Raw genomic sequence first — 26,693 nt, forward strand, 5'->3', positions numbered from 1 at the left:
TTTGTTGGCAAAGTAATGTCTCTGCTTTTGAATATGCTATCTAGGTTGGTCATAACTTTCCTTCCAAGGAGTAAGAGTCTTTTAATTGCATGGCTGCAATCACCATCTGCAGTGATTTTGGAGCCCAAGAAAATAAAGTCTGACACTGTTTCCACTGTTTCCCCATCTATTTCCCATGAAGTGATGGGACTGGATGCCATGATCTTCGTTTTCTGAATGTTGAGCCAACTTTTTCACTCTCCACTTTCACTTTCATCAAGAGGCTTTTTAGTTCCTCTTCACTTTCTGCCATAAGGGTGGTGTCATCTGCATATCTGAGGTTATTGATATTTCTCCCAGCAATCTTGATTCCAGCTTGTGCTTCTTCCAGCCCAGTGTTTCTCATGATGTACTCTGCATATAAGTTAAATAAGCAGGGTGACAATATACAGCCTTGACGTACTCCTTTTCCTATTTGGAACCAGTCTATTTTTCCATGTCCAGTTCTAACTGTTGCTTCCTGACCTGCATACAGATTTCTCAAGAGGCAGGTCACACAATCTATAGGAGTGGCCCCTAGTTTCTTGGTGCCTGGCTCTGGGATGATTAAGGTAGAGAAATATCACCTCCAGGGATACACAAGCCAGATGGAAGAAGTAGAGCTCTGCATTAGTTAGTTTGCGTTTTATAGGCATGCTCTTGGCTAAGTCATTTGCTATATCTCTAAAAATTGGCTAGTCCCCAAAGGAGCAATCTGTCCAGTCAGAAAATGTTTTTTAATATGTCAAAACTTCATAATATACAAAAAATTAAATATAAACAATATAATATATATATGAATATATTTAAACTGATATACATCTATTTAAACTGCCATATGTAGGGTAAGGGAGTCAGAGAAGGTGAGGTTCAGAAAAACAAGACTGGCATTTTATAGGAACAGATCACCTTTAATGAGGCCAGAAGGGGTAGCAGTCAGATTAGTGAGCTGCTGCACTAACCCAAGAAAAAAGTATATATAGGTATATATGTGGAAGTCTACTGTCTTAAGGGGGCCCATTCTTCTCCAAGGTTGTTCGGATTAGTTCTCTCTTAAACAACTGGGGCAAGGAATTCTGGAGATCCGCTAGAGGCTGAGACTGGCTGGGAGCTGGATGTAATCAACTTTAATGTCCATTTTTTTCTTCGGGTGAGAGAGTTTTTTGTTTTGCATAGAGTGGTGGGGAGGACACGGAGGGGAGTTTTAACTCCAGGCTATTTTGAGCCTTGCAACTTTCCTTCATTCCAGACCCTAAGGAATATTTTAAAAAGAGAAAGAGAAGTGGGCGTCATAAATATTCAGGGCTTGTTCATGCTGATAAATGAGGGTCAGGGGTTTGTGGTCTGGGAGGAAGGAAGTCTAAGGCCCATAGTGTTGATCTTCTATTCTAGCCATCAGGGTCTCCAGCAAAAGAACAGTCTTGACTTGGTCTCAGGAAATGGCTCATATTCGGTCTTGGAGGAATCCCTGGAAAAGATTAAACAAACAAGGCCCAAAGGTGAGTAGGAGGATGATAAAAATGAATGGCCCGAGAAGGGGTAAAAGTTATAAAAAGTTCCTTGTAGCCACAGGGTGGAGATGTAATCTTTAACATGTCCGAACATGGATCCTTGAGGACTCGAGACCCAGATAATCTGCCAGAAGTTGTTCCAGGAATAATTGCAGCTGTGAGACCTATTGGCTCATCCATCACCATTTGGGGCCGGTGGAAGCTGTGAGAACTTTGGAGTTGTAGGGCTTGTGTGAGAAACTTGCTAAGTATTAGTCTGGCAACAATTTTCATAATTGGGGCTGCATAACCTTTTTTAACCAAGTGATGTGTACCCAAGGGGTGATTTCTTTTAATTTTGCAGCAGTAGGGGTCAGCAAAATTACCACATAGGGACCTTGCCATTTTGGCGTTAGATCTGAGTGGGACTGCGTTGTCATATAGACCTTGTCTCCTATTTGAAGGGATGGGTATGGAAGATTGGAATGTGGTCGAGGGAGTAGGTCATCCATATGTTGACAAAGGGCATCTTGTATCTGGGCAAGTAAAGGAAAAGGAAGGTAGCGTGGCAGTTGGGGACCATCCTGGGAGGGAAGGAGGCCTAATGGTACTATGGGCCTCCCATACCTGGCCTGGAATGGACTGATACTTAAGGGTTGTTTTTTTGTTTTGTTTTGTTTTGTAAGGCCTGGACCTTTAAGAGGGCTAAAAGGAGGAGTTTAGTCCAGTCTTGATGAAGTTCAATTGTTAATTTGGTCAGAGTTTCTTTTAGGACTCAGTTGGCTCTCTCAACCTTACCAGAAGACTGGGGATGATAAGGAATGTGAAACCTCCAAGGAACTTGAAGGGCTCGTGCAATATTTGGGGTGATTTGGGATATGAACTCGGGCCTGTTGTCAGACTGGAGGGAGGAAGGCATTCCAAACCTGGGGAGGATTTCAGTAAGAATAAGGCGAGCCACAGTAGAGGCTCGTTTGTTGGTAGTCGGGAAAGCTTCGATCCATCCAGAATATGTACCTACGAAGACTAGGAGAAATTTAACCCTTTTTACGGGTGGCATGTGGGTGAAATCTACCTGCCAGTCTTGTAGGAAGATGTCCACGAATTTGGTGGGTGGGGAAAGGAGGTGGGTGAATGTTAGCATTAGGATTTGTCCTCTGACAAATGGTACAAGTTTGGGTCAGATTATTTAAATAAGTCACATCGTCCTTAGTCAGTTCAATAAAGTTCTGAAGGAAAGCCTTAAGTACTTTTGCAGAGTGGTTGAAAAGGGAATGCAAATATGAAAGTAATGTGCGGACATTAGGCTCTTCAATTTGGGCTATAGTAAAGACAGGACTAACAGAGGTGGCCTGCTGTTTTGCTTCGTGATCTGCTATATTGTTATAAAAGGAGATAGGACCATGTCGCTAATGTCCCTGGCAATGTATTACAGCAGCTTGTTTTGGGAGCTGAGCCGCATGGAGGAGTTCAGAAATAAAAGTAGCATTGAGAATAGGTGTGCCCTTCTGAGTCAGGAATCCCCTCTCCCTCCAGATTATAATGTTAGAATGTAATATGTTATAGACATACTTGGAGTCAGTGTGAATGTTTACACTGTAAATGTAAATGTTTACAGTGTAAACGTTTACACAAGGTGGCCATCCGAGCATGACAAGATCGAGTTGTTTAGATAAGTAAGCTAGAGGGCCCCATATGTCCCCCCTTTTTTGGCACAGAATCCCTAAGGCATGTCCTTGTTGAGAATGTACAAAAAGGAAAAAAGGCTTGGCATAATCAGGTAAGTAAAGAGAAGGGGCCTGTAGTAAATGTCTGATGAGAGTTTGTATTGGGGTGTGGAGAGAGGTGGGGGCCAACAAGGGTTCATCTAAGTTTCCTTGAGTAGCTTGGTAGAGAGGTTTTGCGTGGAGGGCAAAATTTGGGACCCATATTCGGAAGAAGTTTAATAGACCTAATAAAGCAGTTCCCTCTTGCTTTGGGCCCTGGGGGTCTGTGTCAAGGCTCGAAGTCTCTGCTGGAATTATTTTGGATGTGGGAGTGAGACGCAATCCCACGTAATCCATGGGATCCAGTGGTCCAATCCACCACTGACAGTGCTGGAAGCAATTTGTGTTTTGGAGAGCAAGACTCTGTAGCCCCAGTTGTCTAGCGCATTTAATACTGTCGCAGTGTGCACCAGGCAGTTATGGTGAGAGGAACTACATAACAATAAATCATCTACACATTGGAGTGAGGTAGTAGAGCCTAGGTCTAAAGTTTGTAGGTCCCGACTGAAGCAACTTAGCAGTAGTAGCAGTTGAAGGGCTTGACCGAAAAATTGAGGGCTATCTCTAAACCCTTGTGGTAAAACAGTCCAAATTAATTGTTGAGATTGATATGTGTCTGTGTCTGTCCAGGTGAAGGCAAATAGGGGCTGTGAAGAGTGGTGTAGAGGTATAGTAAAAAAAAAAAAAAAAAAAAAAAGCATCTTTGAGGTCCAATACCATGAAATAGAGTATGTCAGGAGGAATATGTGAGAAAAGGGTATAGGGATTAGTGACCATGGGGTGTATGGATACTATGGCCTCATTGATCTTGCGAAGATCTTGGACTAGATGCCAGGAGTGGGGTCCCTTTTTGACTGCCAGTATAGGGGTATTATGAGGAGAACAGACAGGCCACAAAAGGCTGGCTTTGAGCAGTTGGGAGATTATTGGTTTAAGTCCCTGTCGGGATTGTGTGGTCAGGGTATATTGAGTTTGGGTTCTTACCTAAGAAGGATTTTTAAGAAACACCTTTATGGGGAATGGTGTCAGGCTACCAACAGGGCTTCAGTGTCCCAGACCTGAGGATCTATCGGGGAAGGTCAGGGGGCAGGTTTTGGGAGTGAGGGCTGGCCAAGGGTTCTGGTGTCATTTGGATGCAAAGAATTGATATGGAATCTAAGAATTGGAGGTTCATAGAATTTGTAGCTTAGCCAGAAGATCACGTCCCATCAATGCCATTGGGCATTGAGGAACCAGTATAAAAGAATGTATTAGTGTTGCCTTACCACAGGAACAAAGAGTGGAGGGGTTATTTTGGGATAGAAAGAGATGCCTGAGACCCCTTCGATGGCCACTTCTGAAGGTTGGAGAGGGCCCTTAAAGGTTAAAAGTGAAAAGGCCACTCCAGTGTCTGTTAGGAACGAGACTTTGTGTCCGGCCGCCGTGCCAGACCTGAAGCTCCAAGTCTGTCTGTATGGGGCAGACTTGGGGTCTGGAGCTTGGGCTCCATCACTGGAACAATTCAGGCACAGTTGAATCATCCCTCACTTCATCTGAGAAACCATGGTCTAGGGTGCCAGGGCCCCCTTGAGTCTGGTTCCTGGCCCATTATTGTTGGGCCTGGGGTGGACCCTGAGATTTGGTAGGTAGGAAAGTTATGACCAACCTAGATAGCATATTCAAAAGCAGAGACATTACTTCGCCAACAAAGGTTCGTCTAGTCAAGGCTATAGTTTTTCCTGTGGTCATGTATGGATGTGAGAGTTGGACTGTGAAGAAGGCTGAGCACCAAAGAATTGATGCTTTTGAACTGTGGTGTTAGAGAAGACTCTTGTGAGTCCCTTGGACTGGAAGGAGATCCAACCAGTCCATTCTAAAGGAGATCAGCCCTGGGATTTCTTTGGAAGGAATGATGCTAAAGCTGAAACTCCAGTACTTTGGCTGCCTCATGCGAAGAGTTGACTCATTGGAAAAGACTCTGTTGCTGGGAGGGATTGGGGGCAAGAGGAGAAGGGGACGACAGAGGATGAGATGGCTGGATGGCATCACTGACTCGATGGACGTGAGTCTCAGTGAACTCTGGGTGTTGGTGATGGACAGGGAGGCCTGGCATGCTGCGATTCATGGGGTCGCAAAGAGTCGGACACGACTGAGCGACTGATCTGATCTGATCTGATCTGTGTGAGGACAATCTATTTTCCACCCCATTGTTTGCAGGTGGGGCAGGGTTTGGTGGGTGGCTGGAGGTTTGGGCAGGACTTAGCCCAGTGTCCTGTTTGGTTACATCTGAAGCAGGGGCCTGAAGGGTTAGGTCCCATACAGGTGGGCCAAGGTTGATGGGCCAAAGGCGTTGAGTTTTTTTCTTGGATAGCTGCAGCAAATAAAGCATATTTGACCTTTCTTTCTTTTTCGTTTTTAACTTCTTCCTCCGTATTGTTGAAAACTTTAAAGGCTATTTCTAGGAGATCTTGCTGAGGGGTTTCGGGGCCCTTCTCTAACTGGCATAGTTTTTGGCAAATATCAGGGGCTGCCTGGCTTATGAATTAGATGTGCAGGTACAGAAGTCTGGCAGGGGTGGAAATATCTACATTAGGGTATTTTTGGACTGCCTCAGTAAGTCGTGAAAGAAAAAGGGCAAGATTTTCATACTTTTCTTAAAGCACTTCCCTAATCTAATTGTAGTTAACATGAATGTGAGAGCTTTTCAGCATTCCTTCTAATAAACAGGTGATCATATGATCATACCGGATGCCGGAATCACCTGCTTGAAATGTCCACCGTGGCTTAGTTAAAGGGACTGCATCATCAGCTACCAGATTAGTCCTACCTTGGTTATGGAGTTGATCAGCATGAGTCAGGGCTGCCTGCCATATCTGTTCCTTTTCATCAGGAGTTAAAGTGGCATTTAGGACGTAATAAAGATCATTCCAGGTTAAATGATATGCTTGTGTAAGGTGGAGGAATCCTTTTCTATATCTAGTAGGATTTTTTGAAAATGATCCCAATTTTTCTTCAGTTTGGCTCTTATCAAACATTGAGAAAGGCACATGAACCCATGTAGGGCCCTCTGGTCCCACTACCTCTCTGAGAGGGAACATGTATTTGCTTCGGGTCCTGGCCAATGGAAGGGGGTGGAAATCTCTTCAGGGGTTTTGGAGTCATGGCTTCCCGTTTTGGAGGAGGAAGGGCTAGAGGATGGGGTCTGTCTCTGGAAGTTTTTTCTCCAGGGCAGTAGGGAGGAGGCTCATCTGCCAGGTCAAAATTGGGGACTCAGGATTTAGGGGGCCTTTTAGGGGCTTTAGATTTGGATTCTTTTGTAATGGAGGGGGAGAGAGAGAAGAACAGGATTTGATAGGGAGAAGAGTCCTTGCAGAGAGAAGGACGGCTTCTAAGATCCCAGAAGGCTTGAATATAGGGGACCTCTGGCCATTTGCCATTTCATTTGAGGAAGTTAGTGAGATCTGATAAAATATTGAAAGTCCTGAACTCAGACCAGAGGTTTTGGTTATCCAGTTTGTATCGAGGCCAAATTTGAGTGCAAAGTGACTCTAGTTTATGAACCTTGAGATTGGTCAAGAGTAGAAGTTTGAGGTTTTGTTTTACACAGGCCAAGGGAGAGTCCCACAGGACAGATTGGCTTGACCCCGTAGCAAATGGCTAGTGACTGTCCGGTCGAGAGAAAAGATCATCACCTAATCTTTTGACCGGGTAAAGAGAGAGAGAGAGAGAGACTCTGAAGGAGGGAGAGGCATCCCCCACAAACCTCCCCAGAAGGCCTTTTGGCCAGAGCATTCCTCAGGAACCCAGAAAGGACAATAGTCTATGGCGCCCTACAGTACCATCCGAGCTTACCTGGGCTACTGGGTCAGGAGAGAATTCCTGGTGGATGAAGGGAGGTCGAATGGCAAGAGGCCTCTGTCCTGCAGTTGGTTGGTCTCGTGGAAAATAAAGTGTAGAGAAGAGGAAGAAAGAGAGAGAGGCCAATATTCTTTGGGTTACGTGGAAAACCAATAAAGCCCTGCACAGGACTTGTACTGCTCACGAAGGCACAGGGCGTCCTCTCAAGGAGGTCTTGAAAGCCCGGGCAGGAAAGTGAGCTCATCAGGCTTCCACACTCCGAAGAGCTGGCTGTGGAGAACGAGAAGGAACCTCAATTGCCCACCCGGGTTTCGGCGCCAAAAATGTAGGGTAAGGGAGTCAGAGAAGGCGAGGTTTGAAAAACGGCACTTTACAGGAACAGATCACCTTTAATGAGGCCAGAAGGGGCAGCAGTCAGATTAGTGAGCTGCTGCACTAACCCAAGAAAAGAGTAAGTATATATAGGCATATATGTGGAAATCTACTGTCTTAAGGGGGTCCATTCTTCTCCAAGGTTGTTCGGATTAGTTATCTCTTAAACAGCTGGGGTAAGCAATTCTGGAGATCTGCCAGAGGCTGGGACCGGATGCGAGCTGGGCGTAATCAACTTTAATGTCCATTTTTTTCTTTGGGTGAAAGAGTTTTTTGTTTTGCATAGAATGGTGGGGAGGACTCGGAGGGGGCTGTTTTGAGCTGTGTAACTTTTCTTCACCATGTGTGTGTGTGTGTGTGTGTGTGTGTGTGTGTGTGTATACATATATGTATATATGTGTGTATATATACAACCTGAGAGATATGTGTGTATATATCTGTATGTGTGTGTCAGTTTAAATTTCTGACTCATTCTTTAACCTGCCTAATCGGTAACAACTTAAGCACATCATGGGTTGCCTCTGTTTTCTAGTACAATTCAATATGATTTCTCAATTTACTTACATTCTGTTTGAACTCCCTCCCAAGTTTTCTTCATCTCCCTTCTTCTCTATAATTATGTCTAATCCCTACTAGCTCAGGTCCTGCCACTCCACCAAACAAATTATTCTAGCTTTCATTAACCCTTCCAATTATTGTTCAGTTCAAACTGATTATTGCCAAGAGGAATTTGAGCCCACCAAGACCAATTTTTTTTAAAAAATATGAATTTCTCCATGAACTAGCTCAAATTTTTAAGGTTAGTAACCATTTTTTTTAAAATGTACCCTCCTCCACACACACATAAAAAGGTCTACTAGCCAATCAGATTGTAATTTCTGTTCAGCACTTCTAAAGGGTCTATGCATGTGAGCTTTGGGGGTTTTAAACCTGAACTTTTCAAACTGGAGCTAATCAGTTAGTAGAGTAGTAGAATCAATTTTAATGCACACTAATCATTGGCTCAGAGGTTAAAGCATCTGCCTCCAATGCGAGAGACCCGGGTTCGATCCCTGGGTCGGGAAATCTCCTGGAGAAGAAAATGGCAACCCACTCCAGTATTCTTGCCTGGAGAATCCCATGGACGGAGGAGCCTGGTAGGCTACAAGTTCACGGGGTCACAAAGAGTCGGACACGACTGAGCGACTTCACTTCACTTCAATCAGAATATTTAATGAATTCAGAATTTAGGATGGGATGAATGGTATCAAAGGAAAAACATAAGAGTGAAACAAGTTAGATTGCTTTGAGAAATGTTATATTTACATTGCGGAGTAGCAAGCGACATAGAAATTGAATGTATTTCTCACCAAGGAGAGTGGTCAACAAGTTTGGAAACACATATCTGTGAGACTTAGGTATTACTCAACTTAAATCGTCCAGAATCCGAAAAGAATAGGAACAGAACGGAGAAAGTAGACTGCCTAAGGCCTTGATTCTTCACTCTTCCCCCAGGGAAGCTCAAACAAAACCAAGTAGCAAGGGTGCGCGCAGCTGGCTCAGATACAATGGGAACCCCGTGCCGGGTCGCGCCTCCTTTCCCCGAGAGGGCGCTGCACAGAATCCTTTCTCCAAGGGTAGGACGGCGCGCGCGCCCGGAAGCACTTCCACCCCGGACGCATTTCCTCTACGCACCAAGGGTGCTCCCATGACGCATTTCCGGCTGGCTGCACTGAGCACGTGTGACTCGGGAGGAAGTAACGTCATTTGGGAGAGCCGAAAAGCTGGGCTGTGGCGCCGCGGTGAAGGCTCTTTATCTACAACATGTCTCATTTACCGATGAAACTTCTACGCAGGAAGATCGAGAAGCGGAACCTCAAATTGCGACAACGAAACCTAAAGCTCCAGGGTGAGCTGCGCTGAACCTCTCGGCGGCCCGGGTTGTGGAGGGAGCCTGCACGTGGGCCGTGGCGCGCTACGGACTTGGTGACTGCGGCCCCGGTGTGGCGCTGGCAGCTTCCCCCAGAGCACGCGTGTTTGGGGAGCGGGGAGAGGCAACCCTGGGCAGCGCAGGTGCCGGCCCAGCGCAGGTGCTGACTCTGCGTTGCCCAGATCTTTCAACATCAGTTTCTCCTTTCAGAACGCGGACAGGACCCCGGTTGATTTTCTTTCCAGCTGTGCTTGCAGCTGAACCAGGCTGCCCCATTTCCACCCTCCCTATTCCGATTCCTTCACGACCTCTAGGATCCACCTCATCCCCAACCCCCATTTCCCAGCAGACACGTGGGACTTTCTCATCCCCACGCATCTTCCTTTCACATCATCGATTTCTTGTGTGTATCCTTTCAAAACAAGCTGGCTGTCTCTCACTTCACGGACATGCCTGGTACCCTTGCTTTCGCCTATCTACCTGCACTCTGTCTCGACTCCTGCAGAACTTCCTCTCCTAAAGTGTCTCATGCGCGGTCATACGCGTGATACATATGCTCGTGCCCTGTCTTCCCGCTACTCCTCACTTTAAGTTACACATTTCTTGGGAGCTTCTGCGTATTTGTGTCCATAACAAAGACCATTGCAAAGCATTTTACCTGAATGTGCTGCAGTCCATGAGGTCGCTAAGAGTCGGACACGACTGAGCGACTTCACTTTGACTTCACTTTCATGCATTGGAAAAGGAAATGGCAACCCACTCCAGTATTCTTGCCTGGAGAATCCCAGGGATGGGGGAGCCTGGTGGGCTGCCGTCTCTGGGGTCGCACAGAGTCGGACACGACTGAAGCGACCTAGCAGCAGCAGCACGTTTCTTTACCTACCTCGGTTGCGGTCCTAACTTCCTTACAGGGGAGCAGACATCTTGAAGTTAGTTATGTCAGCCTTTTTAGGTCTTGTATAACAGCAGTCCCTAACCTTTTTGGCACCAGGGACTGGTTTCATGAAAGACAGTTTTTCATGGTGATTAGTGGGGCCGGGGCGGGGAGGTGGGAGTCAGCGGTTCCGGATGATTCAAGCCCGAATTACATTTATTGTGCACTTTATTTCTATTATTGTTATATCAGCTCCCACCTAAGATCATCAGGCATTAGATCCCAGAGGTTGGGGACCTCTGCCCTGTTAGACTTAAGACCCCCTAGGGCAATGTTGGAGGCATACTGCCTTACAGTAGTTGGTTTTGTACAGAGATCAGTTGATTGAAAGAAATCCTGGAGGAGGGAACAAGTGTGTGAATTTTAGGAATAATGTTTTTTAAGTCCCCTAATGTTTACATTTCCTATGGAATAACAAAGCATTGCTGACTACGTCCGGAGAAGGCAATGGCACCCCACTCCAGTACTCTTGCCTGGAAAATCCCATGGATGGAGGAGCCTCCTAGGCTCCAGTCCGTGGGGTCGCTAAGAGTCAGGCACGACTGAGCGACTTCACTTTCACTTTTCACTTCCATGCATTGGAGAAGGAAATGGCAACCCACTCCAGTATTCTTGCCTGGAGAATCCCAGGGACAGAGGAGCCTGGTGGGCTGCTGTCTGTGGGGTCGCACAGAGTCGGACACGACTGAAGCGACTTAGCAACAGCAGCAGCAGCTGACTACGTCTTGGTAGTTTAAGATAACAAAAGGTAGTACTTTGTCAATGTATAAACAGAAACTTGTAAAACATTGTTAGGCATTTATGTACAATAAATATCAAGGCAAATAAGTAGTTTCATCAACAGAATTTTCAGTTCGCTGACAGGTGAGAAAGATTTGTCAAATACTTAATATGTATGTTTTGTAAGTACCATTGTTTGGTCCCATCTGTTTAAATATTTAACCTCATTGAAGTTTTCTTGTTTCAGACTTTTGTCTCCTTATGAACAGAGAGGTGGTTTTTTTGAAGTTACAAAATCAATGCAGCATTCCCTCCCTGTTTTTAATTTATTTGTGCTGCAGTGGAATACTATAAAACTGGAACTCATTTTAATGTACACAACAGGAAAGTAAAAGCTAGATCATTTCAGTACTGGAAGCCATGGCATTCCATGAGGGATTGCAGGGTCTCTAAGCAAGCCTCTCCTTTGTCATGATGTGTTTTCCCTTTTTAAACAGGTGCCTCAGCCGTGAGCCTGTCAGAAACTCAAAATGGAGATGTGCCTGAAGAAACAGTGGGAGATGGAAAAGTTAAAAAGTCCTTAAAGCAGTCTGTGAGTGTGGGCTTGTCAGAAGCCCCAAATGGAGATACAGCTAAAGAAACAGTAGGAAGCAGAAAAGTTAAAAAGTCCCTAAAACAACCTATGAGTGCTGGGTTGGCAGAAACCCAAAATGGAGACACATCTGAAGAAGCAGGAGTAAGTGGAAAAGTGAAGAAGTCCCGAAAACAATCTATGAATGCAAGCGTGTCGGAAGCCAGCAATGGAGTCCTGCCTAGGGAAGCCACGGAAAATGTCAAAGCTAAAAAATCTGTGAAAGAGTCTGTAAATGTAGGCATGTCAGAAGCCCAAAATGGAGATGTTTTTAAAGAAACAGGGGAAAATGTCAAAGTTAAAAAAGCCTCCAAGAAATCCACCACATTGACCAGTGGAGAAGCAGCAATGCAGTCTCCCAATTCAGAATCAAAAAAGAAGAAGAAGAAGAAAAAGAGAAAAGTAGTGGATGATGCTGGGCCTGGTATGTACTTTTATTTTTTTTAACTTAAGCCATTAAGTTTTTCAAGTTATCATTCTGCCTTTCCTCTTTTTATTGTAATGTCCACATGACATGCAAGGCTCCCCCCCAACCCTTACTGGCATGCAAGAAACCAGCCTGGTAGCTAGAGGAAACATCAGAGGAAGGTGCAGTTTAAGTTTTCTCAGAATACTGCTCTTCTTTGGCAGTTAACTGTCTGAGCTTTTTATAAAGTGTACTCTGACATAATATTTTAGATCTACCTATTTCCAAAGAGAATTGTGGAATTACTGACACTAAAGAAATCCGGGCTGGTTTAGAATCCATCTTCTTGAGTCTTTATGAATCAGAGACTTAACATTAATGATTCTTTCACTCACCTCTTTTTTTCCCTGGTTCCTTTTTCCCCACAATAAATTCTTATCTATTCAAAGCAGCATAATGATAATTAAAGTATGCAAAAATAGCAACTGGGAAACTTCTGAATAAATGGAACATTAATTTCCTAGTGAGTAGAATGGCCAGGATTGGGGAAGAGGGGTACTTTCATTTAGAAGATTATTGGACTGAATAAGTTTAGGTGAAAGAACAGGCATTTTAATTGAACTGTGAGTAGGCAGAGATTTCAGGGGAGGGTCGAACAGGTATCAGCAAACTGTTCAGCCTTCTGCCTGTTTTTGCAGACATGCTTAACCGGAACCCTGTGATACCCATTTGTTTACTTGACCTTTGTGATGACAGACCATACAGCCTACAAAACCTAAAGTGTTTACAGATCTGGTTCTTTGTAGATAACATTTGCCAACTCCTGTGTTAGCATGTCCTATTCACCTTTTGTCGGAAATAAAGTTTTCATCTAGAAAGATGCTTTGGATTTTTCAGACATGCCTGGCTGTGTTTTTACTGCCTACAGACTATAATGCGTTTGTAAATTATGAGAAACTGCTTAAACAGAAAGTGAAACAAGACAGAGACTAAAGCGTGAGGATTGACATTACAATTTTGATTTAAAGTGATTGTAATCCTGTTCTAAAATTGTTAGTGCCTTTGGGATTCTTATTCTGAGTATGCGGGAGGAAGTGAAATTTCTACTCTGAAGCACTGAATCACAGGACTGGAAATTTAAATCCTATTGATAACCTTGAAGAACTGTTTTAACAAGAAGAGAAGTCATAAGCCTTGAAGTCCAGCTGATGGTATTCATGGCCTTTGAACGTGTGGGTCGTACAGAGTTGATCATTTCCCAGAAAGGTGGTCATAAGGTCCAAGGAAGAGGCCAGTCCTGGGTTACAGAGTCCTGAGTTCCGGTTTAGGTCAATTCTGTTCTAACTAACATCACTAACTGCCATGAATTTTTAAAAGCACAGCATGGAGTTAACCTATTTGGCCCAGAGTAGAACATTTAAGAGCATGATGGGAGGTAGGACTAGGAAGGTAGTTTAGGGGACTGTGTTTTGAAAGTTGTGAATGTATGCTAAGAATGAAGAGCTAGGAAACCTTCCCTCTCCTCTTACCACTTACATTCAAGGAAGCAGCCAGCCAGTTTCTGTCACCCAGCTGAGTAGGTTGTTGCCCTTGCTTTGTAATCTGTCTCAAGTAGTATAAAGAGCCTTTTGTGTTTCTGTTCCCCTTTAAGACAAAATTAGCTTTTATAGAAAATTTGTGTTATGAGAGGAAAAAGTGCTTGTTATGGGTTTTTTTTTTAATCACTTGACCTTGTCTCCTTAATGAATTTTATAGAATTGGGAGTGTTTAGTTCAGCTTATAAAAAATTTCTTACTTAAGACAGTATAATAAGTAGTAAGTCAGAGAAGAAAGTAGTATATCACTTATATGTGGAATCTGAAAAAATAGTACAAATGAACTTACAAAACAGAAACAGACTCAGAAACATAGAAAACAAATGTATAGTTACCAAAGGGGAAGGGGGGATGAATAAGTTGGGAGTATGGGATTAACAGGTGTTACTACCATCTATAATAGATGATAAGGATTTACTGTATAGCACAGGGAACCATTCAATATAATGAAGGATTTTTTTCTAAATATCAGTAATGCATATACCTATAATGTATGCATAACTGAATCAGTTTGCTGTTTACCTGAAACCAACACAATATTGTAAATCAACTATAATAAATACATATACTGTATGTAGTATATATGTGTATATATATACACAAAGAAGCCTAAAAAATAAAGCTTTGTTAGCAGATCTGCGTGTCCCGCTGAGTTTTTTAATACAGCCAGATTTTTTTTAATCAGGAAAAAGAGGTTCTTAGCAAATTAAAACTGTAAATGTGTTAAGCTTTTGAAAATAGGCTTTTTTATTTTTGCATCACACATCTGTTATTTTATGATCTCATTTGGTATTCTTGTTTTTAAAAAATTGGGGGGTATTTGTCCTTTAAACCAAAGATTCCAAAAAAGCAAAAGCTGAGGACATAGGAGAGGCTGAAGATGGTGCCCAGGCTCCTGAAGAAACAGAAAACCGTGTGGAGAAGCCAGATGACGAGGGTGAGGACAGCGAAGTGCCCAGCCTGCCCCTGGGACTGACAGGTGATTATCAAAGTGTTTTTCCAGGTAGATTTCTAAAGTGTCACACCTCCCTGGATTATAGAATTTAAAGGTTCAGTTGTAGCATTTATTGACAAGACATGGTTTTATATCTAATTGCTGCTTTTTATCTTCCACATTGTGTGCTTTAGTTCTTATTTCTTTCTCTATTTTTCCTTTTTCTTTATTCCTAACATTAAATATTTTGACATGCACACAAATAGCTCTCAGGGTCCTCTATGTCTTTGGTTTGTCACTTTCCATGTTACAGTAGGAAAGTCATTGGCATGGAAGTCTGGAGCCCAGAGGTTTAATGCTGGCTCCCTTACTAACAGACGAGGATGAAATTAACATTACTGAGGGGCTTGTGCCAGGGTCACTTCTTCTGACCTCCATTTCTTTATCTGTAAAGTCAAGAGTTTAGAATCAATTGCTCCTCTCTAGAAACATCTAGCAGTTACTTGAGTTATTTGGTTTGAGGTTTTTGTTTATTAAAATAGTGAAGCCCACAACCCAACCTTTGCAATATGGCAGTGGTTCTCAAGCAGGGTAATTTTACCTCCTAAGTAGGGGGACCCATCCCAGTTTTCCCATTTAAGGGGGTGCAACCCTTCAACCTCCTCTGTCCCAGGTAAACAATGGGAGCAGGTGACAAGTGTCCGGTGAGTAGAGGTCAGAGACGCTGCAGGACCTCCTATAATGCATAGGACAGCCTCTCTCAGCAAAGAATTATCCATCCCAAGATGTCAGTGGTGCCAGGGTTGCCAGCGCCTGGGTTATAGCTGGGGTGTGTGTTGAGCAGGGAGCTCCCAGGTAGTCTGATGCCTTCCCCTGCTGGTGACCCACCGCACACCTGATGTATAGGTACATTCTCACCATCTGGGGCCATCTCTGACTCTTCTCAGTTGTCTTTTTTGGAGAGTTGCTATTTTGATTGATTTCATACTCAGTTTTTATACTGAGTGTTTTCTTTCTTTATTTCAGATTTCCTAAACATTTCATTTCTCTCTGAATTTTCCCCTGAAAGCCTCACACCACCACCTCTGCCCCAGTGTGCCCCCACCTTGGCATTTTTATTTCACATAAGTCCCTTGATTGTACCACCTCTCCAACTCTTTGTTATTTCATTACAGTATAGGCTTTAGATTACACAGCCATTAGCAGTGGAGAAACTTGCAACAAGTATAAGATCTTTTTCTTGTTATATAGGAATGGTTGGTGTTTAGTCTTTTCTTATTGGAAGAAGCTCTTCTAAAGAAGCTTGACATCAACCCAGTAATGTTTTCAATCAGCAAAACAAATTTAGGAAACGCAATATTAACTATTCAGAAAAGGTAAATTTGTTAATGATAAACTGTCTTCTGTTTAGGAGCTTTTGAGGATACTTCATTTGATTCTCTGACTAATCTTGTCAATGAGAACACTCTGAAGGCAATAAAAGAAATGGGCTTTACAAACATGACTGAAATTCAACATAAAAGTATCAGACCACTTCTGGAAGGCAGGTATGGTTAACATTGAGGTTTGGGCATTGGTCCTGGGCTTCCCAAGTGGCGCTAGTGGTAAGGAATTTACCTGCCAGTGCAGGAGATGGAAGAGATGCGGGTTTGATCCCTGAGTTGGAAAGATCCCCTGGAGAGGGAAATTCTTGCCTGGGAAATCCCATGAGTAGAGGAGCCTGGTGGGCTACAGTCCATGGGGTCACAAAGAGTTGGACATGCCTGAGCACGCACACATACACACACTTAATATCTCTGTTTTTAGTGCCAGTAGTTTGGGGAAAAATACCAGTATGTTCTATGGATCTCACATTGTGTTTGATAATATACCTAACCTTCGTTAAAGGCTTTAGGTTATTTATTGATGTTTGGAGAAATTTGTTCACTTCTGTTTTTAGCACAATTGTTATTTCTGAGTTAAGTGTTTAACCCACATGATTGATTTCAGTGATAGAGAAGGTGGGGACTCTTTTCTCGTTATAATCTAGCCTCAGTGCCTCAAACATGTGTCGTAGTCCATGGTAGGTATTCAGTAAATACTTGCTGCATGAGTAGAGCAAATATGTTTCTCCTTTTCCATTTTATTTTTTAGGGATCTTCTAGCAGCTGCAAAAACAGGCAGTGGTAAAACGCTGGCATTTCTCATCCCTGCAGTTGAACTCATTGTTAAGTTAAAGTTCATGCCCAGGAATGGTAAGCCTGTGAGCCCGCTGTCTCTGTGAGAATCTCACTAGAAGTCTGTCATGACTGTGGGCGCACTCCTGGTGTAACTACAGTTTGACTTTGACCATATATCCTGTTTTGCTTTTTAGGAACAGGAGTCCTTATTCTCTCACCTACTAGGGAACTGGCCATGCAGACTTTTGGTGTCCTTAAGGAGCTGATGACACACCATGTTCACACATACGGGTTAATAATGGGTGGCAGTAACAGGTCTGCTGAAGCTCAGAAGCTTGCCAATGGGATCAACATCGTCGTGGCCACACCAGGCCGTCTCCTGGACCACATGCAGGTAAGAGGACACTGTCGTGAAGCCCCATCTTCTGTCTGTGTGAAACGTACACTTCGCAGCTAACAGTTTTTTTCTGTCCTTTGTCTTGTCAGAATACCCCAGGGTTTATGTATAAAAACCTACAGTGTCTGGTTATTGATGAGGCTGATCGTATCTTGGATGTTGGGTTTGAAGAGGAATTAAAGCAAATCATTAAACTTCTGCCAAGTAAGTGGGTTGCATCTTCATGTGGTTTGCACAGCAGCTGTTGGAAGTAGCTGAGAATTTTTCCTGTATGAAAACTATTAATGTCAGCATTTTAATTTAACCAAGTGAGGTGTTGTGCCGGTCAGCCTTAGAGGTAGTTTGCAATATATACATCGATCTTACTGGTAACTTACTACAATGGTTTTGCCATTTGAGAGCTTACAGTGCAAGTTAAACAGTTTTAACGTATGTCTCGTTCCTGTCCATCCCTGCCACCCCATCTCTCATCCTCCAGTAGTCATCGACTTGGCGCCCTCTGTGTTATGTTTAAGTCGTATGTACCTCGGTTATAGTACTTGAAACATTTATAAACTGCTTATATCGATAACAGTGTGGTTCCGTGCCTTATACGATTTGTTTCTTACTGCTTCATCGAGGTATAATTAACATCATAATCTGTACATGTTTTTACATGTAAAGATTGTTATGTTTTAAGTATATAACTTGATACATTTTGTCCTGTTTACACCTTGAAGCCATCACCACAGTCAATACAGTGAATATTCTCATAACTCTCAAAGAGCACTTTATGTCCCTTTGTGGTCCCTCCCTCTCTCCCTCAGTAGCAACAGCCCTCCCCTGCTTACAACCACTGCTCACAGGTCTCCTCTCTCACAGGTGGCTGTTGGTCTGCCCTCCGTCAGTGTAGATCAGTTTGCATTTTTCAGGGATTCGTATGAATGGAATCATATGGTATTACTGTCTTTTTGTCTCTTCTTGTGCTCAGCAAATTCTGTGATTTGTCTGTGCCATTACATTTTCAATAGTTCTTTGCTTTGTTCCTCCCTGGCATTCTATTGTTTAAATATGCCACAACTTGTTTATCCATTTAATTGTTGATGGATGACTGGGTTGTTAACAGTTTTGGTCTGTTACATATAAGGTGGCTATGAACATCCACCTACAACTCTTTATGGGTGTATATCGCCTTTTCTGTGGTGTGATTATCTAGGAATGGAGTGACGGGTGTTATGTTTAATTTGTATCATTTTACATCCCCATCAGCAGAGTATGGAAGTTCCAGTCGTTCCTGTTAAGTCTTGAAATTAGGTAGTGTTAATACTCCAACTTTGTTAATTTGTTTGTCTGTTCCCATCGTTTGCATTTCTGTATGAATGTTAGAATGTTTGTCAGTCTCTGTAATATCGATCATTGGTGGAAGATAAAGTTGGGTCCTTCAGCACATGAATGAGGTAGATCTCCATTTATCAGCTTCCTAATTTCTCTCAGAAGTGTTTCAGAGTTTTCACTGTACAGGTTTTTTCATACCTTACATGTAAAAATTTTCCCTTTATTGTTTTCATGTCTGATTGCACTGGCCAGACCCTCCAGTGTACTCCTGAGTAGAACTGGCGAAAGAACACATCCTTATCTCACTCCTGGTCTTAGGTGGGAAAGCATTCGGTCTCAGCACTAAGTGTGATGCAGATGCTGCACGTCTAGATGCCCTGTATAAGACTGAGGATGATCCCTTTCGTTCCTAGTCTGCTGTTTCTTAAATCAGGAATAAATGTTAAATTCTGATAGATGCTTATATTTCTGAATTCACTTTGCTAAAATTTTGTTAAAGATGAGTTGGAAAGCTGTCCTAAGTGAGCTTTAGCGGAAATTGTCCATTTCAACTCAGTTGTCAAATCTATAGACATAAAGTTGCCCTTGCTGTTCCTCTCTTACTGTCTATAGTGATACCATGTTTCTATTTTCTGAAAGTTCTACTTAGCGCATCTTTAGTTGTGAAGCAGTTCTAAAAATTCCCTGGAAAATTTGGGTTATTTTTCTATGGTTGTCTTTCAGCACGCAGACAGACCATGCTCTTCTCTGCCACACAAACTCGAAAAGTTGAAGACCTGGCGAGGATTTCTCTGAAAAAGGAGCCTTTGTATGTTGGTGTTGATGATGATAAAGCTAATGCAACTGTAGACGGTCTTGAGCAGGTACTTCTTGTCACTGCCTTCCATTTTAAGGATATCCTTTGATGTTTCCTTGGAAGTGTTTGGAGGATCCTCTAAAAAGCAAATGGGTTAACGAACTTAATAAAATACCACCAAGTTTATAGGAGTAAAATGAATTTTGTTGTTCAGTAATATCTTGCGCTAAGATGTGAGGTGAGTTAGAAGGTAGAGAGGCTGGTTTCAAGCATGTAACTGTGGAAATGAGGTAACAAAGAGCCAAAACAGCTTGATTAAAAATAGAACTTTAAGATTGAGTCTTTTGATGAGTAAAATATTTCTTTCCTGTAACAATTTAGCTTACAAACCTTTCATTGGTTGTTTAGTTTTAAAAAATATATTCACCTAGCTTTGTGATCGGAGAAGGCAATGGCACCCCACTCCAGTACTCTTGCCTGGAAAATCCCATGGACGGAGGAGCCTGGTGGGCTTCAGTCCATGGAGTCGCAACTGAGCGACTTCACTTTCACTTTTCACTTTCATGCATTGGAGAAGGAAATGGCAACCCACTCCAGTGTTCTTGCCTGGAGAATCCCAGGGACGGCGGAGCCTGGTGGGCTGCCGTCTCTGGGGTCGCAAAGAGTCGGACACGACTGAAGCAACTTAGCAGCAGCAGCAGCAGCTTTGTGATGTTGTTTAGGATAGTGCACTTCAGCTGTGGTTATTTAGGATCTTGCCTTTAAGGACCTTCTAAAAATGAATCATTGATACATTTTGAAGGTTCCAGTTAATAGAGGTATTGGTATTACTATGATTACAAGAACTTGATAACCAGTAGTCTCAGAAATATGGAAAATATTTAGTATCCAGTGATTGTAGCCAATAAAAGGAATCAAAAGATTTAAAATCAGTCTTATTTTAGGACTGCATTATTATAATGAAGGTAGTAATTTTGCTATAGGTGAGGCTTAACAGTGTATACGCCATGTTAATCTGTTCTCTCCATCAGATTATATTGGTTCATGAAATTGAAAGTGTCCATTCGATTATTTTGTGTCTGTTCACTTGAACCTCTTCTAGGGGTATGTTGTCTGTCCTTCTGAAAAGAGATTCCTCCTGCTCTTCACATTCCTTAAGAAGAACCGGAAGAAGAAACTAATGGTTTTCTTTTCATCCTGTAAGTCCGTGAAATACCACTATGAGTTGCTGAACTACATCGATTTGCCTGTCCTGGCCATTCATGTAAGTGGTTATGATAAGCTTATTACAAACAGCTTACACTTAGCGAGTTATGTAGGTTGTGGGGATTACGGTATTGTCCTTGCCTCCAAACATAGTTCTGAGTAGTTTGGACAAATAACAGGTGATGGGTCCTGTGAGGAGGGAATTTTGCCGGGGGTGGGGGCAAGCATTGGGAACCTGAAAGGAGGAACTGATGCCATCGCTTGGGGAAACAGGCCGGGTACTGAACTTGAAATAAAGCAGCTAACAGTTCCACAGTTTAGGGGTTCTACACCGAGATCTCCCACAAATAGTCTCAAATTTCCTCTTCCAATGGATGTTTTGTTTTGGTTCTAGGGAAGGCAAAAACAAAATAAGCGTACGACCACGTTCTTCCAGTTTTGCAATGCAGATTCAGGGATCTTGTTGTGTACAGACGTGGCAGCTAGAGGGCTGGATATTCCTGAAGTGGACTGGATTGTTCAGTATGACCCTCCAGATGACCCCAAGGTAACTGGCATCCTCTAGTTATCTCCCCAGGTTCCCTGAGAAGTACCCCATCCCACAGATTATTCCTTAAGCTGCTCCAGTCATGCTTCAGCGTACAGCCATACAGCGACTCTGCAGTATCTCAGTGATGCTCCCAGCGTTTAAGGCTTTCACAGGACCCAGAGAGGGTGTGTGCAAGGAAATTTGAGAGGCATCAGTGGGACTTGACTTAGGAACATTGCCTGCTTGGGGCAGTCTATTAAAGAGCAGTAGATGTCAGAGGAATAAAATGTGCTTATGGAGATAGATGCCAGTCTTTAGTATATGTAGTAAAATAAGTTTTTTTAGGTATTTTCAACAAAAGGTAGATTATATAAGTTGTCAGCCATTTGAATGTTTGCAAAAGCCCTTATGAAGTTGAAGCACACTTACTAGTCATTTGATTGGATCATAGAATTAATGTGAATGTCCTGTCCAGCTCTCCTTGGCCTCGGTACTATCTCTGTGGGGATGGTGCCTACAGAAGGGATGGGGGACCACTAGCTTTGGGGAGCACGGCGATAGGCTGTGTGGCAAGCACCAAGGTTGCCGTGCAAGCCAGTGTATTACCTCAGGTCTTCTCTCTCCACCAAAGGAGTACATTCACCGTGTGGGCAGAACAGCCAGAGGCCTGAATGGAAGAGGGCACGCCTTGCTCATTTTGCGCCCTGAAGAATTGGGTTTCCTTCGCTACCTGAAGCAATCCAAGGTAAAGATCTTCACGTGGAAAACCTTACACTAGGGACAGATTCCTCTACGCAAGAATTGTTTGCCGGTGCACATGGCCTCAGGCACTGTTTCTAGGTGTGTCCAAGGGGTTCCTAGTTGTTACCATTCTGTTAGGACAGTTGGTGCAGCGGTTTAGCAAATGAGCCTTCTGTGGGTCTTGTCCAGGAAATATGAGCCAAAAACTACCCACAAAGCACTGTGCTTGAGCCCTGTGTCACTCAGGGGGCGTCCCTGTCCCTAGTCTTCCCACAGCCCTGTTGGAAGCCTCCTTTGCTCCTGCTCCCCTCCTGTCTTCACCTCACCCAAAGCTGCAGGGAGGCCATCCCCTCCTACCCCTTCCCCTTCCGGGCCCCAGTCCTTGCCTGGCAGTTAGCGCTTTACTGTCTGTAATCTCGGACCAAAAAGATAACTTCAGCCCTGAATCCACCCTTTTGTCATGAGCTCCAGCATGGCTGCTGCATATTGCCTTTCCTTAGTCTGCTGTTTTGAAAAGTGGGTTCTGTTTTAACTCTTCTGATTCTGGGCTCAGTCCACCCTCCTCTGACTTTGGCCTTTGTGCTGCTGAGTCTTGTGAATGCTTGTCGGCCTTGTCTTTCCTGGCGTTTGCCTCCTTGTTGGCACAGTGTTGCCTGGTGGATTTTCCCCCACCACCCAACTAGCAGCAGGTCCTAGAAATTGCCATCCCGCCTTTGCAGTTTTTCTCTAGCTACCTGGTTCCTGGTTCCTCTGGGAGGGTGTTGCTGATCTCATCCCTCCTTCGTGTGCCCCCAGCACAGGTGCTTATCAAGTTGTCTGCCCACTCACCTGTCTCCACCCAGGGCCTGGGACTCGGGTGGCTGTTCTTTTTCCCCAGCACCTGCATGGGCACTTTTCCAGTTGTCTCATAAGAGATGACTGGTAAGAAATCCCTCCTGTAGGAGTTGGTGGTCACAAACACCAGTTTCAGAAACCCTGGTGTCACAGACCCCCATCACAGGGCAGTGTGGTGTCAGGGCAGCTTTCCCAGCACTGAGAGAAGAGCTAGTGGTTCTGTAAACTAGAAGCTGAAAGCTGCTTCATCACATTGCATCCACAGAGATGTTTATTTAGAGAAGAGTGCATCAGTGCATATCATTGCCCCACTTAGTTTCACAGCTTTTCTTTGAGGAGGGTTCCATTCAGAGTGCATTAGGAGAGGGGAGGTATACCTCTCCCATTGGCATTGGGAGACAGGGAAACAGGTGTCTGGCCCATGAAATTGAAGTTCCACAAGCCTTTTCCCTTCCGTCTCATCAGTGACTGATGAGTTGCATCAGACCAACCCGGTTTACTAACCTGGATGCTTTTGTTTTCTAGGTTCCATTAAGTGAATTTGAGTTTTCCTGGTCTAAAATTTCTGACATTCAGTCTCAGGTATGTGGGAGGGGTGGAGGGCGGGGGGGCATCCCAACCCTGCCTCTGTGGTGTCTCATTAACAGTCACTCTCCCCCAAGCCTCCCTTTCCATAAGTGGGAATTCTGGACTTGAGTGACCATTGCTGTGTCCTGCGGTGCTGGTGAGCACATTCCTATACCGTCTACCTGGTTTCAGCCTGTACCTTACATGAATTTTGTCATTATTCTTACTGCACCCGGATTTTGCAGATATTACAAAGCTTGGAGCAAGTGTTTTGGAACAAATGTTATAGATGAATTGTGCTTTCTTGTATTAAAGCCAATATTTATTTCTGTTTCAGCTTGAAAAACTGATTGAAAAGAACTACTTCCTTCATAAGTCAGCCCAGGAAGCATATAAGTCATACATTCGAGCCTATGATTCCCATTCCCTGAAACAGATCTTCAATGTTAATAACTTAAATTTGCCTCAGGTTGCTCTGTCATTTGGCTTCAAGGTGCCTCCTTTTGTTGATTTGAGTATCCTTTTCTGTGTGGTTATAAATTTGTCCAGGAACTATGGGCCAGAAGCTTGACCAGGGGCTCTGGGGCTTAGCACTCAGGTTGGCTTGTGCTCTGGCTGAGGCCTGGGGCCCAGATGGTCATCTCAGGCACTGACCTCGTGTCAGTGCTCGCGTGGGGTAGTCAGGGTGGAGACGACAGAGACGAGACAGTTTATGGCTTTAAAAAAGGACAGTGGAATTTGAGTGGCAAAGAGAGCCAGGGAAGTTGTAATATGTTAAGTATTAACGGGGTTTAAAAATCCTACCTGCTAGTTTTAGCCCCCAGTCATGTGGCCACTCCTGATTCGAGTGTTCACATTGTGGTGGCTCAGGGAGGGGTGGTGGGGCCCCAGGTATACAGCTGGCTGGTTCTCCCCTAGGTGGTGGTTTGGAGTTGGTTGTCTTTGTGTTGCTGGATTTCCTTAATGCCCCCTTTAGATGTGAACACCAATGACGGCAAAGTTAGAAAGCGAGGCGGTGGCGGTGGATTTGGCTACCAGAAAGCCAAGAAAGTCGAGAAGTCCAAGATATTCAAACACATAAGCAAGAAGCCATCTGACAGCAGGCAGTTCTCTCACTGAAGACATACCTTTGTCCTGAAACGGATTTTCTTTTTCTTGCTGTAAGAAAGGAATTTGTGTTACTTTAGGATTTGGACTCATCTAACGAGTATGAATTGACTTGGGTTGCCGGCACTGAGGTTTCCAGTGAGTCTCCTTTTTGGGGATATAAAATAAAACAGGTTGCGATGCCTTGATTGCCCAAGAGCAAAGCAACGCATCTTTCTAGTCTTTGTGATGATAGGATATTTCTAAGTGTAAATCTTTTTTTTTCCCCAAACTTGTTACTGTTTTAATGTAATTCTTCTGGTACCTTGCCTTCCTAGTGTCTGAAGCCTCTTGTGACTTGGATTGCTGTGTCAGCCCGCCAGAAAGGGCAGGTGACCGGACACTGGACAGGTGGTGGTGGTGCAGAAAAATTGTCTCAATTGTTTTTTTGGTTTCAGTTTTTTCTTGGACCTTAACAGTAGTTTTTTGACCCCTCCTGAAAATGTTGCTGTGTGAAAGGGCAGAGAGCTTTGGGAAATCCCTAAGAAGCACCTTCAGGTAAGGGGGCACTGGGCTTTTATATGCCAGACTTTGAAACAATGAGCCTTTCTCCATTTTACTTTTTCAGGAGTAAGAAATATGGGTTGTCATTGTTATTTGAATAAAGCTGCCATAGCAGTCCTGACATTGAGAGGAGGTTGGGGGAAATCCCAGATATTTCAGTTTCATTTACAAGTGTAGTCTCTGCTGTTCTCCATTTGGTCACTTAGCAGACTGAGGCCCAAAGAGCGGTGGCACTCCTCAGTCAGATTTGTTTCTTTGAAGTGGTTTCGATTTTGATGAGTCCTTCCAACTGGAAATACTTCCAACAGTATTTAGAAGGCAAAAGCATCTTTTTGAGAAAAACTGCCTCTTCCAGACCCGTAAAACGAAAATAGATTTATGGTGAAAACTGAAAGTGAGCACACAGCACAATAGCAAAGGCAGTGGTTTGGTCAGATGGGATTTTTGTTGTAGTAATTTTTGATTTCTGGTGTGTTTGATGTTTTATTTCTAGTGTGTTTTATAACTACAAAATGGTTATTACATTTTGTAGTAATTTAAAACCAAAGTTGCTAGCATCATTTTACCGTTGTACCAGTTAATATTCAGATTCCTATTAAATGTGCTAAGAATATTAAATGTCGAAGAAACAGTCTGGTAAACAGCATTCCAGTAGGTAAAGAATGATACTGTCCCACATCTGGGCTTGACCACCGTCCCCCTCGCTGGACATGTCCTGGGCTTCAGACCTTGATTGTTGGACTCCTAGCATTTAATACCTGTTTCTCTTTACAGTGACTTTTCTTTGTTTCAGAAATAATCATGTTTCAAAAAGTACACAAAAGCAGAGAAGAATATTTAATCACTGAACAGAAGCAAATACTGTTAATATTTTGATACTTAATCTTCCAGTGTTTTGTATATGTACTTTTAAATTTTTTTTATCAAAAGTGAAGTTAAATGATCCTCTACCCAGTATTTGTAACCATCTTGTTTCATAACTTATTTTCCTGTGTCATTAAACAATTACATCAACTTTGTATCATTTATTACTGCTTTCACCTTGCTTGGTCCAGCCTGGACTTGAGTCCTGGATGCCTGCCTATCCCACCCAGCCTGTCTCTCCTTGTTACATTGTGTCTGGTGTCCATTGGTCTTGCCATTTGTGAGAAAAGCATATAAACAGAAAGTGGAAAGATTATTCTTACTCCTATAATGGCTAACCTCAGGACTTGCTGGGAGTCCTATGTGAGATTATGCTCACAAGGCCAGTCCAGCCTAGGGACATCCAGACAACCTGCCTGGCCAGGATTCACATGGGAGGGAGCCAGTCACCAGAATCTGCAAGGCCCATTTGCACACAGAGAAGACCGCTTAAGTCCCTGTGCAAAGAGCACAGCTGCAGGTGGCGTGTGTGGGGCCATTAATTTGACGAACAGGATTGAATGGTCTCTTGATCCAGCAAGGCCAGGCAGCATCACTATCCAAGTAGGAACCTTTAGGTCCTGCGGGCTGCAGGTGGTGTCGTCATTGCAATTTCTAGATTTCTTTTGGTCTTAACTGCCCAGGTGCAAGCTGAATTCAAATTTAAAAGGGTCTTGTTTATTCAAAAATTCGTAGTAGTTAAAAAGTCTGGGACCAGAATGCCTGGATTCCAATTCCAGTTCTCTTTCCTGGGCCTGTTAAATGAGTAGAACAAAGAATACCAAAACCTGCTTTGTAAGGTGGTATGAATTGAATGTAGTAACATGTAAGGTACTAGGATGGTGTCCAGTATAAAGCACTCGGTACCTGTTGGCTGTCTTTATCAGTACATAAATCCTACACGGAAGGCCCGCTTCCCAACAGCAGTAGGTACACGGACTCTGAAAAGCCTGAACCAGCTTGGGCCTTTTGGAGAATAGACCAA

General features: G+C 43.5%; 1 protein-coding gene across 1 annotated transcript; it reads left to right on the forward strand.

Moving 5' to 3' along the window:
- Positions 1–9,208: 9,208 nt before the first annotated feature.
- DDX18 (DEAD-box helicase 18) lies at positions 9,209–25,819 on the forward strand. The gene is made up of 14 exons (XM_019973765.2): positions 9,209–9,371; positions 11,544–12,101; positions 14,517–14,657; positions 16,024–16,159; positions 16,746–16,846; positions 16,966–17,165; positions 17,258–17,372; positions 19,206–19,345; positions 20,381–20,542; positions 20,879–21,031; positions 21,645–21,758; positions 23,114–23,170; positions 23,493–23,670; positions 24,132–25,819. Exons 1-14 carry the CDS (start codon positions 9,287–9,289, stop codon positions 24,272–24,274), a joined length of 2,283 nt encoding a protein of 760 aa, XP_019829324.2. The 5' UTR covers positions 9,209–9,286; the 3' UTR covers positions 24,275–25,819.
- The last annotated feature ends 874 nt before the right edge of the window (positions 25,820–26,693 follow it).

This window comes from Bos indicus, chromosome 2 (assembly GCF_029378745.1).
Source record: "Bos indicus isolate NIAB-ARS_2022 breed Sahiwal x Tharparkar chromosome 2, NIAB-ARS_B.indTharparkar_mat_pri_1.0, whole genome shotgun sequence".
Taxonomy (NCBI): domain Eukaryota; kingdom Metazoa; phylum Chordata; class Mammalia; order Artiodactyla; family Bovidae; genus Bos; species Bos indicus.